Source organism: Giraffa tippelskirchi, chromosome 2, assembly GCF_054371585.1.
Source record: "Giraffa tippelskirchi isolate mGirTip1 chromosome 2, T2T-mGirTip1v1.2.pri, whole genome shotgun sequence".
Taxonomy (NCBI): domain Eukaryota; kingdom Metazoa; phylum Chordata; class Mammalia; order Artiodactyla; family Giraffidae; genus Giraffa; species Giraffa tippelskirchi.
In genome coordinates, this window is record NC_137276.1 from 73,840,670 (window position 1) to 73,855,052 (window position 14,383).

The following is a 14,383-nucleotide window of genomic DNA, read 5'->3' on the forward strand; positions in this document are numbered from 1 at the left end:
TAACCAGATGGAAAGCAGATGCCAATCTGGTCTTCCATCTTTCCCAGCCCAGTCTGTCTCTCCACTCTGTTGAGCACAATACAGTGCAGGCAGTATAGGCGGCAAAACATAACACTTAACTTGCCGTCAGTCTTCACGATCCCAACCCCTCACTGCCAGCATCCAAGGACCTCCTTCCCTAGGCTCCATCCTGCCCTCTGAATTCCCCATCATGGTCATTTATCCCAGCCACCTAGTGACTCTAAGTTACTCAAACTTGCTATACCCAACTTCATTCTACCTACATAGTTTGTTTCCCCATTTGATTGTCTCATCCTTAGAAGACCATAATCTTTCACATCTAAATTCCATTCGTTCTCCAATATTCTGCTCAAGTGGCATCAAACCTGTAAGTCTTTCTTCCTCATCTCTAAATGAGGAAATACTTTACCCAAACAGTGCAACTGATCTTCTCCCACCCTGTCTTACAACTGATGCCTTTCCTGGGCGGTAAGCAACTGGAACCCCTAGCCTAGATATTTTTATGTCCCCCCAGAGTGTCTAACACTGCATATTATACTTATAAGATGCTCAATAAATATGTGGTCAGGTGATCTGCTGATTGTGTGATCATTCAATCATTCGTTCAACAAAAGGATAATCACTGTTTGTTCAAAGAGTATTGCAAATGCCTTGAAAGTCATCAGAAGTTTCTTTTATATTTTCTACACCAGTCTGCTGTTGCTTGTTAAAAAAAAAAAAATCCTGGTGCAAATACATACGATACAAAAGCAGGAAAAACTGATTCAGTGAAATTTGCTGGCTCTCTCCCTATCAGTGAGTAACAAAAAAATTCCTGGGTTTGAAAAGACATTTCATAATATTGTGCAATATCATGTAACTATCTGCAGTCAGAGTTCATAAGAATGTGTATTCCTATTCTCAACATTAAAGGTTAGACTTAAAAGTCTAGGCTATGGGGTGGACTGCTAAATTTATGAGACTAACACTGAATAAGTTATCATCTTTTTCACATGCACGAAAGCTATAATTAGCTCAAGATTTTACAAAACTATGAGCCACAGCGGGAAGGAGTAAATCTCCCTGCTTTATCAACAGATCCAACCAAGTGAAAAACTACATTATTTATTTTTCAGTAGGGCACTCAGTAAAACAGAAATTTTAAGCAAATTATGTCTATGAAATACATGTTTAAATATAGTTCATATAAGTATCTAATTTCCTTATAAACATGTATTGCCTATATAGTAAACATTTCACATGTATATAGATTCACAAAGAAGTCTTAGAATTAATACCAGATTATTAATTACAGATTAATACCAGATTAATACATTAATTAATACCAGATTATCCGACTCACGTATTGCTTGCCATCTTTTCCCATCCCAAGCCCCTGACATCAAACCCTCATATTAGTTTGTGGAATAAAATGCTATATCTGGCAAGAAACACTAGTTATTATTTTAGGTTAAAATGAGTTTTGTTTTCTTGACTTTCTATCTCTGGCATCTTACTTTGATACAGAGATATACCCCAGGTTACTCTGTAAGGAAAAAAAAAATGTCTTCAATTGTAGAAGAAACTGCACAACTCAATCTGATCACTATGTGGAGGAGAAAATCTTTCCAATGACGACATCTTCCTATGTCACTTGATTTTATTACAGATGTCATCTCTGTATGCTATATTAGTGCAGCTCTTTCTTCTTCTTTTCAAGATTCTAATCTGAGTCTGTTGCTCTAACATTTTATCGGTTCAAAATTCATGCTGTAAAAATCCGTGGCCATCAAATTTTCCTGTAAGCTAAAAATAACCCGTTCCTGTCAGTTAGAATTAGCTGATAAAGAGTGTCAGAGCCTGTTCTGAGTAAGTTTGATAACTTCCTGTTTATGCAGCACTGACCCTTGTCTAATAAAGCTTCTCTGCTCTAGAATGAGAGGAGATTCTGCTGCATTCTATTCCTTAATGGCCAATACTGATTACTTTTGAAAGCCTTTAATACATTTCCCATATTAGACATGAACAGATGTCAGGTATGTTGCCAAGGGAAATTTCTTTTATGCAATCTTGGCTTGTTGTACAATAATAGCCCTTTCTCAACATGGGAAAAAATTACAGACCTAACTAATTTCCCTGACAGGGGAGAGTTACATATGTTTTCCACTTGTAGTTTTTACGACAAGTTTACAATTTTGCCAAACCTGGAACTAATTGGGACTGCTTCCAAAAGCGGCCCAATAAACCCCCAAAAGTGTAGAGCCATTTGAAAAGGCAGTCAGTGACGGTTATGTTTGCATTTTCTCCATTTTGGTCAAAGCAGGGTGGGGGTAGGGGGAATTAGATTGCAAAATTATTTCATTTAAGTTGCTTAAACACTTACTGTTTCATATCCTCCCAGTTTTTGAGCAGCTTGAAACATAGTCCAAAGGTTAACTGTTAGAGGGACAATAAGTATTTAGATAAGCATTGCATTAACATATTTCCAAGAAATGTCAATTAAAACATTTTGTCTTGTTTTTTCAATGAGAAAGAGAAATAAAAAGAAATATTAAGGTAACCCAGAGAGCTAAGTTCTTAGGAAACAATCTGCCAAAGGGTATTCAACAACAGGGTATATTAGTACCACTTAAAATACTTCTTAAGAAACAGTCACAAATATGGAAATGGTTCTACTTTTAGGATAAAGGACAACACAATTTTTAGTCCCATTGCCATTAGCAGACCAAGGGAAGCTACGTTACAGCCTCCTTGAGAAAAGCATGGGATTTCAAAACAGGGCTTGTCTTGTAGGACCCTCAGAAAGAAGCCATTGATTAAACAGTAATATGTAATGCCTCCTTCAGAGAAGAACTCTCCATAATCAATAAATACCAGCCACTTTAATATATGATTACCTTAATAGAATTTCTGATGGCAGCACTATATTAAAAGCTCATAGCATATTTCCCTATCACGTGGGGCCTTGCGCTGAGCAGGTAAATAAGTAAGTAAACATCTATGCCAAATTACTGGTAACCCTGTTCATTTGTACTCAATACCATGGAATGGTACTGCTGTGGATTTGATTCTTTCATAAGAGGGGAGAATTGAACTTCAAGTAATTCTTTGGTAAAGGAAATGAAGAATAAAATTAAACAAACAAACAAACAACAAAAAAAACGGCTCTTTGACACAACACGTTCGAAAAGCCTCATTGAACCTTGCACTATTTCAAAGCTATCAGGAGGCCTGCCTCAGCCTTGATTTAATCTGAACCAATGCATAATGCAACAAAGCTGTTCATAGTACATTAATTTTACTTCTATTTCAAGCAGCCAGTTTTCAGACAAACATTGTAATCATTCGTAGTTATATAAGTTTATAATGGCTGCGAGTGTTCTCTTGCAATCAGTGCCAATTGCTATTAGGTATGTAAATTGTTATGTAAAACATACAGGTTTGACATTCTTCATCAGAATGACACATGGTTTTAATCTAGGAAGATAGATACATTTGGAGAAAATACTATTTCAAACCAGGGGCTCATCGCTTTGTGTGCCACAAAATCCAGACAGAGGTAAAATATATACTCAGTTGTGAAATCAGGACAGGGTCTGGGTTTCTTCTCTTTTTATATGGAATTCTGCTCAGCCATGAGTTCTCTGTTCTACTCTAAAATATAGGATGACGCTTACACGTACATGTCAAAGTAATTCGAAATTGGGCCCTTAGTTCAAATTTTGTGTATTTCTTGTTTTCTCTGAAGTCATCAGGTCTTTGTTATCTCTTAACAAATTTGGGGCTTAGGAAATATGTTTTCTCTTTGTGGTTATTTTGTCCATCTTTAAATGTCCTCCTTTTAAAAGCTGTCTTTTCACAGGCAACATCTGTGCCTGATAAAACTACGTCATGTTATTATCTCAGAAGAAAGGCGTTACAGACACTCAAGATTGACAAAACAGAAAATGAGAAACTTTCAACATGTCTATTTCCAGTCATAATCAGTGGATTCAAGCCTATAAATATCTCACTGCAACTTCCCCAGAAGGGAACAATGCAGCAGAAAGAGGCAGGGGGACGAGATTCCTGGCCTGGATGATTTGTAGATTTAGTATAAACAGAGTATCATCCCCAGTAGAGGATTTCAACATAAGCCCGAGTCAAAAATTTCCAACCCCCAATTGAAAGAATCTGAGTAGCTTTGATATTTCAGAAATGAAAACAAGTATACTTACTCTGTTTAAAACCTAAATAGGGTATTCGTTCTATTGGTGTCTTTCTTTCTTTCATGTATTTATAAAGTGCCACCAGGAAGGCCTGCTCATCGGCCCTACACTCTTCACCAATGGCAACCTTTGGTTTTTCTTCATTGGAGACTTTTTTACAATTATTATGGTTATTCTTCGGTTTGTTCAAGGCTGACCTAGCCTCACATTTCACCTGGAAAAGGGGGAAAAAAAAAAAGGCCATGTCAAATCCAGCACAGCTCTTGGATTCCTACAGGGACATAGCTAGAGACATCATCCACTGAGTGGGAAGTGGGGGAACCAGGAAAATATCCTGGCCCTGAAATAGCTCCTAGAGCATCACAGACCACGGATGGTAGATTTCTGAGAAGGGCCGGAAACTGTGGTAGGCTTTGGGGTACTATAACCTTGGTCACAACAACTCAACGCTAGACACGAGAGCCATCACACATAATATGTAAACAAACGGACGAGGCTGTGTTCCAATAACATCTTATTTATAGAAACAGGTGGCCAGTGGGCCATGGTTTGCCAAACTATGCCAGTCTCTTTTAGACTCCTTACCAGCATGTTGATGTGAAACCAGAAACAGTGTTTACCTGCTGAGACCACTCTCCTGTCTCTTTACACACTTTATTTTCCTAAGGGGTACCAGTGGTTACTGTCATCATGGAAGGAACCCTGCGTTCTTAGTAAGAGTCCCAGGTTCTGCACTTTGGATCAAGATGAAAGGCAAGTGCATTTCTTCATAGTAAACTGATCTTGTTGCAACTCTTCCCAGCAACCTGGAAAAACAGGCCAATGCTGGCTGATGTCGGGAGCACCAGCAAAGTCTCCGCCATCCGTCACCCGAGCGTGATGCCCAGACACACCCTCAATAGGAAACCAGACACCCCACTCTTTAACGAGGGTGCCTAGCTTTTCAGTCAGCTCTGAAAATCTCGTAGATGTTAAGTGGCCACAAAGGAAAAAGTAGAGGTCAAGTAAAAACCCAGGAGGAGTAAGTGAAAAGCTTCAGAATTAAAAAATAAATGGTGGTAAATGGGCCACATGGAGCAGCTAACCCCACGTTCCCGCCTCACTGCCATGTTCTACAAGAGGACTTTGATGGTTGTTAAATAATACGCTAAGGTGCTGAGCTGTTTTAGCTGTCAAAGGGGGAAGTACAAAGGGTCAAGCTTCGAGTTCAAGTGTGCCCACGGGGACCGAGTAGGTTCCAATATTCTTTACATCTCCCGACCTAACATTGGCGAGGAGAGGACGAGTGCCCGGGAAATGTGGTGAATTAACATGTCCCACACAGTCGACAAGGTTTTCCATTTCAGATTCCTGACCCCTCTCTGTCTTTCCATTCAGATTCTCCTTTGCAAGCACTAAGAACATAAAAGGCTATGTTTATTTATTAAAGGGAAACATCTCCCCTACAAGGGTTTTCTTTATTGCTTATTCTCTCACACGAACACACCAGTGTAATATCTAGATGGGTCTTGAAAATAAATAAATAAATAAAACTTCCTGCACAACTCATTCAACCAGGCCTCTAGATAAGCTTTTCATTTTTAAAGAGCAGTGGAAATGGGATGAAAACATTTTCCCATGTAGGCTTTCTACTTACAATTATTTTCAGACTTTCGTACTGTGTAACATTATATTAAGGCGAGCATCCTGGGAAACTTTACGTTGTCATCAGTTTTCACTGCCAAATTTTAGATTGTTGAGTCTAAAGTTCTGATGAAATCCATAATTTAACAGCTCTTTGAAATCATAAAAATCACTCCAGTTCCAATCTGTATTGCTTCCTGGCTTTTTCTGAGTGCTTACTATGTAGTCCGGCTCTATTCTAAGCCCTTTTTTGCTGTTATCTCATTTCATGCTCATGACCCGAACAGGGCAGGTTATCATTCTCCTATCAGAGATGGGGAAACTGAGGTACGAGAGGAAGAGTAACACTTCCAAGACCATAGGATCATGTCCAACATCCAGGTTAGTAAGTAGTGAGTTAGGAATTTGAACCCTAGTAGTCTCAACCCACTCCAGTATTCTTGCCTGGAGAATCCCATAGACAGAGGAGCCTGGTGGGCTACAGTCCATGGGGTCGCAAAGAGTCGGACACGACTGAAGTGACTCAGCACGGCCTGGCATGGCAATCTCACTCAAGGATTTATGGTTTTAAACACTATCTTTTACTGACACTCATAAAAATATTAAATTGATAGTCAAAATGTTGTTATTGTTCAATTGCTCAGTCATGTCTGACTCTTTGCAACCTCATGGACTGCAGCACACCAGTCTTCCCTGTCCTTCACTATCTCCTAGAGTTTGTTCAAACTCATGTCTGTTGAGTCGATGATGCCATCCAACCATCTCATCCTCTGCTGCCCTCTTCTCCTCCTGCTCTCAATCTTTCCCAGCATCAGGGTCTTTTCCAATGAGGCAAAACATACTTCCAATTAAAAAATGTATCTTATTACTAACCATTACAAAACCTTATAGCTTAGAAATGTGATTTACCAAGTGAGAAGTAGAAGATAAAGCTAGGTGGTTTCCAGAGCGTAAAGGGCTCCATTCCTTCTGTTGTGTGAGCAAAGGGAAGGAAACCAGTGTGAACGGAGCAGCCACAGTGAGCTGGGAACGGCGCCGTGGGCTTCATACAAGGATCCCTGAGTCCCATTTTACAGAGGAGGAAACTACAGCTCAGTGAGGTGATGTATTTTGGCGTGTGGCTAGTGTCAGGTAGAACTTGGAGTCTAGAACTCAGATCTCCTCACTCTAAACCCTTTAAAAACAGGAGTTGATGCCAGCTTTGCATATAAAATCAGGCTGAATCTTAAGTCTGCAGTGATGATAATAGGCGAGAAGTTAAGGGGGTATGAGCTTCGCCCCTCAGTGTCTAGGGAGCTGCCTCACCCATACAGAAACAACCAGAAACAAAAGGAAGCATGGAGAGCATACACGAACCCAGCCCAAAGTCATCAGAACCCCTGACGACAGGAAAGGCTCCAGGTGTAGCCTGGCTGCTGCCTTCTGAGTTGCACCCTGAGCCTCAGGGAGCTCCTTCTTGGGTCTGGGGGATTCGTAAGATACGAACAGTAGTTTCCCTTCACAGACTAACTGCATGCATTTCTCAACATACATGAGCCCTCTAGAGGATAATTCTGTTTCTGGGTAGGACCAGGTCAAGTTCCTTTGTACAATTTTTCACACTTACCGGAAACATTCTCAGCATTTTAAGCTACTGAAATTTTACACAGGAGCTAGTCTTCATTTTGACCTCGAGAAAGCCCAACCTTTTGATGGTAACAGGTGATTACTATAGTCTGTTTTTCCTGACCTGAGCGCCTTACACTTGTCAAGTTCACTAAGAGCTTTGGGGTTTCCAAAGTGATTGAGGAAGTGCTAATTAAAGGATCCACATATAACGTTTGCAGTGAACCACCACCTATTTGATATTAACCACATCCTTTCACTGGATTGAGCTATAACTAATTCAGCCTTCAACCGAGGCAGCAGGATGTGCTGAACCAGCAGGAAAGGAACAAGAGTCTAATTTCTGTTTGGCCACTAACTTCTTCGGAAATCCTCATTTTCCTCCTCAGGAAAGCAAGAAGGATAATCCCTGGGGTAAGTTCTTAAGACCAAATGAGATGAAAAATACTGAAAGCATCACATTTGTGAAATAGTGAAAGTATGTTTGTGATTTCAATGAAAGAACATACTGCAGTTTCCCTTTCCAAAGGTCCTTTTAGAATGTAAGCCACCTGTTGTGCACTTCTGGCCTTTGCAAAGTGCTTACAGGATGTGAAAAGTCATTTGCCTTCTATCAACGGAGGCCTTTCATTTGAGAGTCAGGCTAAGAAGACTTCTCTTATATAAGTCACCATGTGAATAAGTTTTTGCCCCAGACCTGGATTTGGTTAGGACACCTTCTTGTCATCTTCAGAGAACTGGTAGCCTCTTCTCCATGAGGCTGTCATTGTAAAGCCATGAAATTCTCTGTCCCTTGGAAAACAGAGTCTTGCAAAGCTAGCTTCCATGTTCTCACTGAAAGAGGGCAAACTCGGGTTGGTGACAGGCAAATTAACTTGACCTGCTTTTCCAGTCATGCAGACAACAAATTGAGTGGGTTCTTACTCTGAGACCACTTTGCTGCATGGAGCTGCAGAAAGCTGGTACTTATCCATAGTTAGAAGTGGTCTGTTTGAGGCACTTCTGAGAAAAACAGCCACACAGGTCTTGGTTAAAAAGCCCAACTGTCACCTGCAATGTTGCTTCCAGTTCAGCAAGTGATCAGATGGTCACAGGCTTGTAATCTCTCCTGTAGTATTTCCTGAGAAGAGACCACTCTAAGACACACATGCCTTTTGCGTGGTTGTCCTGGCCCCAGATGTGGCTTGTTTATTCTGCAGGGACTTTGCATCCATTCACCAGTGACAACAGAAGCCTGCCATACTTCAGAGCTACCAGTCTCTCTCTTCTAGGTGAAGTGGTCTTTCCAGACCCAGTGGAAGCAGCCAAGGCAGGACTGTAATCCAAGACTCCCAAGAAGAGCAAGGTGTTCAGACTGGTCCCTGGGAGCTGACTACAGAGTGACGTTCATCCACTCACCACTGGTATCTGTGATGGAAGGGCGATCCTCCTCCTTGTAAAGATACCAAATGGCAGTGCTGGTGCAGAGCAGGTGGAAAGGGTCACTTAGAAAACCCAGACTAGACTACCATTCCTCCTAAGAAGGAGGTGAGCAGCAAATACAGTCTCAGTTCTCTTCAGTTTTGTGGGTCCTAGTATGAGTCCTGAGCTGCCTCCCACGGAAGGAGAGGTACTGTTCTTTCAGGTCAATTGTATGAGTTCTGTAAAACTCCCAGAGGCATACTGTGGTGGTGGCTGCAGATGACTCGAGAAGGAGCTTCATCCTGCTGGGCTCAGGTGCAGAACATGCTGGGATAAACAAATGATATCACCTTAGAGATATGGGGCAGGGCTCCAACATGAGAGGTCTCAGTACAAGCTCTGCTGAGGGCTATGATCTCTCTCGGCTCCATCCTGCAGTATCTTTCAAGCCACATCATAGGGAATAAACTGTTCCCACTGACATCCTTCAAGATCACAGAAGCCAAAATCCTGGATAGGTAGTTGTAGGGCCAAGATGTCCAAATTACGAGAAAATGTCACCCTTGGTATCCACGTGGACTCACTCGCAGAAGGTCAGAGGAATAGAACACAAATAACTTTAGGCAAAAACAGATTCGTTTTTAGCCAGAAAATATACATTTCTACTAGGTGATCTTTTTAACCCTTTGCAATTTTGAAAGTCCTCAGAACTTCCTAATGAAACAGTCATGCTTGAAGATAAGATACAGAATGTGAATGTCTGTGATTTGCTTCTTTACACTGGAAGAGAAGTGGAGGGCATGGCAGAAAAACAGTCGACTGCCAACACAGAACTGAAGTCATGGTTTTCCACATCAAGATCTTCTAGATTCACTAAAAATGCTCCCATTTTCATAAGTTTGGTCCTTGGATCTGGAAATGTGGTGTCAGTTGAATTCTGGGCTTCAATTCAGGTCCTAAAGGGGCAATTGCTGTCTTTGGCACAGAAACAATACCTAAACGCAAACACCCCGTAAATGGAATCATAGAAACACGATCCAAGTGCACAAAAGTAAAAAAGATAAGCCTAAAAATATGAAGTGACACTTCACCCTTCACGGTGCTAAATTCTTCAGGCATGCACTTTCAAGATTCCTAAGAATGCTAAGGCAAAACGGCCCCAGGTCCTGAAAGAGAGTCTAGAATTTGGACTTCCATTCTGCATTACGAATGATCTTTAAAAACATAAAAATCTGTATACAAGTATATGTATACATGTAAGGACCGGGCTATGTGTCTTTAATCCTAAGGTCAATTAGAGGTGATCTGGAAAAAAATAACTTGAAAAAAGATTCATTCTAGCCATTTCTAATTCCATCCAGTTTTCATCTCTGAAGCATATTTAGATGTGAATACATTCAGAAAGAGGATGGTTCATCCAGTCTATTTTTGATACCAGCAGACTAAACTATGTCATTGTGTCACCTACTATGAAATCTCAGCCTCAATGACGTGGGCGCTTAATCATATGTCCTTTACCCAACCCGCCAAGCCAGGAGGTGGGAAGTCTTTCTGTTGACTAATCAAAATGCCTGCACTGCCCCCTCCCCCAGCTCCCCCCCAACCCCCGCCGGGGGAGGGGGGTGGCGGGAACAGGCACAGCAGAGAGCTGTGAATACCAAAGTCAGATTCTGAATTGAAAACTGCCACCAAGACACAGGCACAGACAGATAAAGAGAAAAGGGGAAAGATAAAAAGATGCAGCAAAAACAAATACCAACGAATACTGGGGAGCCAAATGACTGTACCTTGGCAACGGATTTGCCATCAGAATTGTTGTTGGGATCTTTACCACCACTGAAAGAGTCTCTTCTCTGTGGGCATGGCTTCTTTTTGCGTGGTCTGCCTTTAAGATTTGGCGCTGAAAACAAATGGAGAACAATTGAGAGGCATTTTCATTTGCGTGGGTTTCCTTATTAAAAACTGAGACACTCACTCCAGCGGCGCCCTCTAATTGTTTCGAGAAATGTACACATCTGCGGTAGCCAAGCCTCCTTTCGGACGTCCCTCTCTGAAGGGCTGAGTCTACATAGCCTCTGCACTTCTGGACATGTTTCCCAGAGCTAACCTGTTACACTGGAGCATGTCTAATTAATGCAAATAAAATGAAGCCCTCGGCTTTAAAGGACGATGATAAGGAAAACACACTTCCCTGTTGTTACACAAGGAACACACTGGCCTTGAAAGACAGCCCTGAGCCAGGCTCATTCTTTGTGTTTTGTTTTGTATCTCCTTTTCAGAAACCCAAGTGATATGCCAGCCCATTATGGCATCATAGTAATGTAACATTTGAAAACCTCTCTCTTCGAAAGTGGAAAGGTAAGCATTTTCTCAAAGCATGATACAAATAAGTAAGGGAGAGCTGTAGACAGAGGCATTCACAACAATCTGAAAAATATTACTAAATGTATTTACTAACAGTATTGCAACCAGCATGTTTCAGATCTCAGTGAATCTGGCAGGTACATTTAAGTCAGCATGCTCTCTTTTTATATATATATATATATATATATATATATATATATTTTTTTTTTTTTATGAAGATCTTGAGGGTTATATAAAATAACTTCCAAAGATCATACTGGAGTTAGCCTGATTCCATGGAGATTATACTTTTTAAAAGCCACAGACAAGACACAAATCAAAGTTACATTTCATCTTGGATGATGAGGTTGAATCCCTTTAAGATCCATAAAAGAAGGAGGAAAAAAAAAAAGGCTGCTGTTTCTTGAGTGCTGCTATGACTCTCTGGCATCAGTTTTCACATTTAACTTCATCAGTTACCCAGTCAAGCAAAATTAAAGCAAACCAACTAACCGACTAGCCCTTGAAGAATTTCAAACTAACCAATTACACCCCAAGCAATTTCTTTAGGCCCTTTCAAGGTACCACACTTTTTTTTTTTATTGCTTTAAGCTATGATTATGGCCATGCGAAATCTGAACAACTCCAACCCTCTTAATTGTTGTTAATCTTACTTATGTCATGCAGTTAGCCAGTGGTTTTAGGACACTGTACATCATACTCATCTTACAAACACAATTAATCCCAGTGATTTGATTCTCTACTGTGGATAACAGTCTTGCTGTTGACAAAGCACAATAAAGCGGAGCTGCCTTTCAAATCAGGCAAAAGTTTCAGAAGTGGTTTTGGGGCTCAGACTCCCCGCTTCCCGAATCTGCTCTCCTCTCATCTCCCCACAATGTCTGTCTGAAAGCCCATCTCAGAAAGCTATCCTGGCATTACCAAAGCGATACAAACTCACAAACAGAAAATCAAGCAAAGAGAAAGTGGCGATTACCCATTCCAGTCGACAAACATCTGCTTGATGATGTCTGTGCTCATGAAAGCTACAGCATGTGACTGCGCCCCGGCCCCACGTCCCTGGAAGTCTCCACTCGACTTGGTGTGGATGTCAGCTTCCCTCCGAATGCGAGCGGCGAGGCTCAGCGCTCTGCTTACAACTCCCCTCCCCCGGCAGCTCCATTACTCATGTAAACACACAGCAGTGACTAGCACGGGGTGTGTGGGATGAGCTCCGAGGACTTGGCTGGAGCTGCCAGACTGGCAGGCAGGGCTCGCCTCTCTCCACCTCCCCGAATGGGGTGGGTGATTTCATCCAGCCTGTTTTGTGGCTCCTGACCTCCTGCTCCCATCAGAGCTCCATGCCACCTTCCGCGAACTGACGAGGTCCTTTGCCTGGAGCCAGGGTGGGGACTATTTTGATTTGAGGAATCTCCCTGTAGCACAGAAGTGCTTCCACAACTGACCTAAGTGCTAAGACTTTAATGACGGTGAAGGAAGGATGTACTTTCAAGTCCCTTATCAAAATAATAGCCCAGCAGAGAGCTGACAGAAACCGACAGAACTTGAGGTAGGTCTGGGACATTTCATTAAAAGGAACAAAACAACATTGCCTCTGTTCTAAGACTTGTTACTATGATCTTTCCTTCCTAACAATTTTGGCAAAAAGCATTTAAACCTAAAAGGCATTTATTTCCAGAAAAGCTTTCAAATCCCAAAGGCCTTTTAGACAGAGAGAACTCGCATTGAACAGGCTGTTTTAAATAAAGGCAGAGGTTCCGGGAACTGACAGTAAGTCATCCCCAAATCGGGTCTATTTTCTCCATTCTTTGAGCTGCTCTTAGAACTCAGAGAGGCACATGCCCTTCCCCAGCAAATTCTGAGAATTACAAATTTAGAACAGACTAGCACCTAATAGTCTGGTCACACAAACTTAAGCTCTAAGTAGAATCTGATCAAGAGAAAAAGCCTTTTGTTCCTCAGAAGGCAAGTACACTGATATTTCAGGTATGGTTAGGTAAATCCCACCAATCCCTTAAGTATCAAATTTGAATACCTCTGTTAGTCTCACCTCTGAGCTCCTTTTCTGACCTTCTCGTATGGAAGGTATCATTGTGTTACTTGTACTTTCGCTGGCTTATTCTTATACTGAGTTGGAGAGTCTTCAATGGCAGGACCATTTCCGATTCATCTCCCTCTGCCCCAGTACCCACCCGGGGCAGTAATGTCTAATACATTGTTGAATAATCAAGTGACTTGTGGAAATAAAGATGCCCACATATATGCCCTTGGTGTCAAGAGCGAGGCCCGTCAACTTGACCACGTGTATACCCATCACACTGGGCACCTGTAAACGGCATTCACTTTTCCTGCTCACCTGTGAGTTCTGGGAGCAAACACCAGTGACAGGAGTTTACTGTGGGAGGTGAGATCAAAAACCTATAGCCTTTGATTCCTGCTTAGGGTAAATGTGTCTGGCATCTCAATGGGGCCATGATCTTGTCCCACATGCAATGAGCAAACAAACCGAACACAAGATGTTGAAAGTACTGGGGGAAGCATGCAGGACTCCATATGGGGTAAGAGCCTCCACGATACAATTAAGAAAGGTTTTAGATCCACAAGACCTAAGGTGAAGCTTTGGGACTGCAGGGATGGCTTTTGGGGACAGCAAATATTCTTGTACCCATATTACTTTTTTTTTCCTACAGGGTCACAAAAACAAATTATATGCTAGGCGGGTGAATGAAAACAAATGTTTTATGGTATGGTGGTGGTCAGGGATGGGCTTGCTCTGGCCTTTGACTCTTTTATATAAGAAACAGCCCACCTCCTCTCAGCTGCCCTGGACCAACCTACACCTGCCCTCTGCCTGACAGCTAAGGGCCGCAGACTTACTGAGAGAACCCAAATCCTATAACTCCAGAATCACACCAGCTCCAGCTGCTTTAGAGGCCAGTCTCTACCAAGAAAATGATTCTTGGAAGCTAGCAATACAGGTACTGACAGCATAGCTGGTTCTAGTCAGTTCTACTTTAAAAAATACAGAGCATGAAGCAATAAATGCACAGCTACTTTGACATGTGTATAGTATATACCCACAGGCCAACCCTGGCCTGGCTCATTCATAGAGTTCAATCAGTGCTCTTTGCACGAATGTTTTCAATATTATCCACAAATATTATTATTAATAATAATAACTG

The 14,383-nt window shown here is 41.7% G+C and overlaps 1 protein-coding gene across 5 annotated transcripts in view; it reads right to left on the reverse strand.

Annotated features, from left to right (window-relative positions):
* ARID5B (AT-rich interaction domain 5B) overlaps window positions 1-14,383 on the reverse strand; it is a 197,761-nt gene that overhangs the window by 35,707 nt on the left and 147,671 nt on the right. For 4 of the 5 annotated variants that reach the window (XM_081568992.1, XM_081568993.1, XM_081568994.1 and 1 more), the window contains 3 exons: window positions 10,625-10,737; window positions 4,218-4,422; window positions 2,384-2,436 (listed from right to left, as the gene is read on the reverse strand). In XM_081568992.1, the coding sequence (XP_081425118.1) occupies window positions 2,384-2,436; window positions 4,218-4,422; window positions 10,625-10,737 (371 nt within the window). Of the gene's footprint in view, window positions 1-2,383; window positions 2,437-4,217; window positions 4,423-10,624; window positions 10,738-12,177; window positions 12,311-14,383 lie in introns of those variants that run through there. The other variant, XM_081568995.1, reaches the window with a different exon arrangement.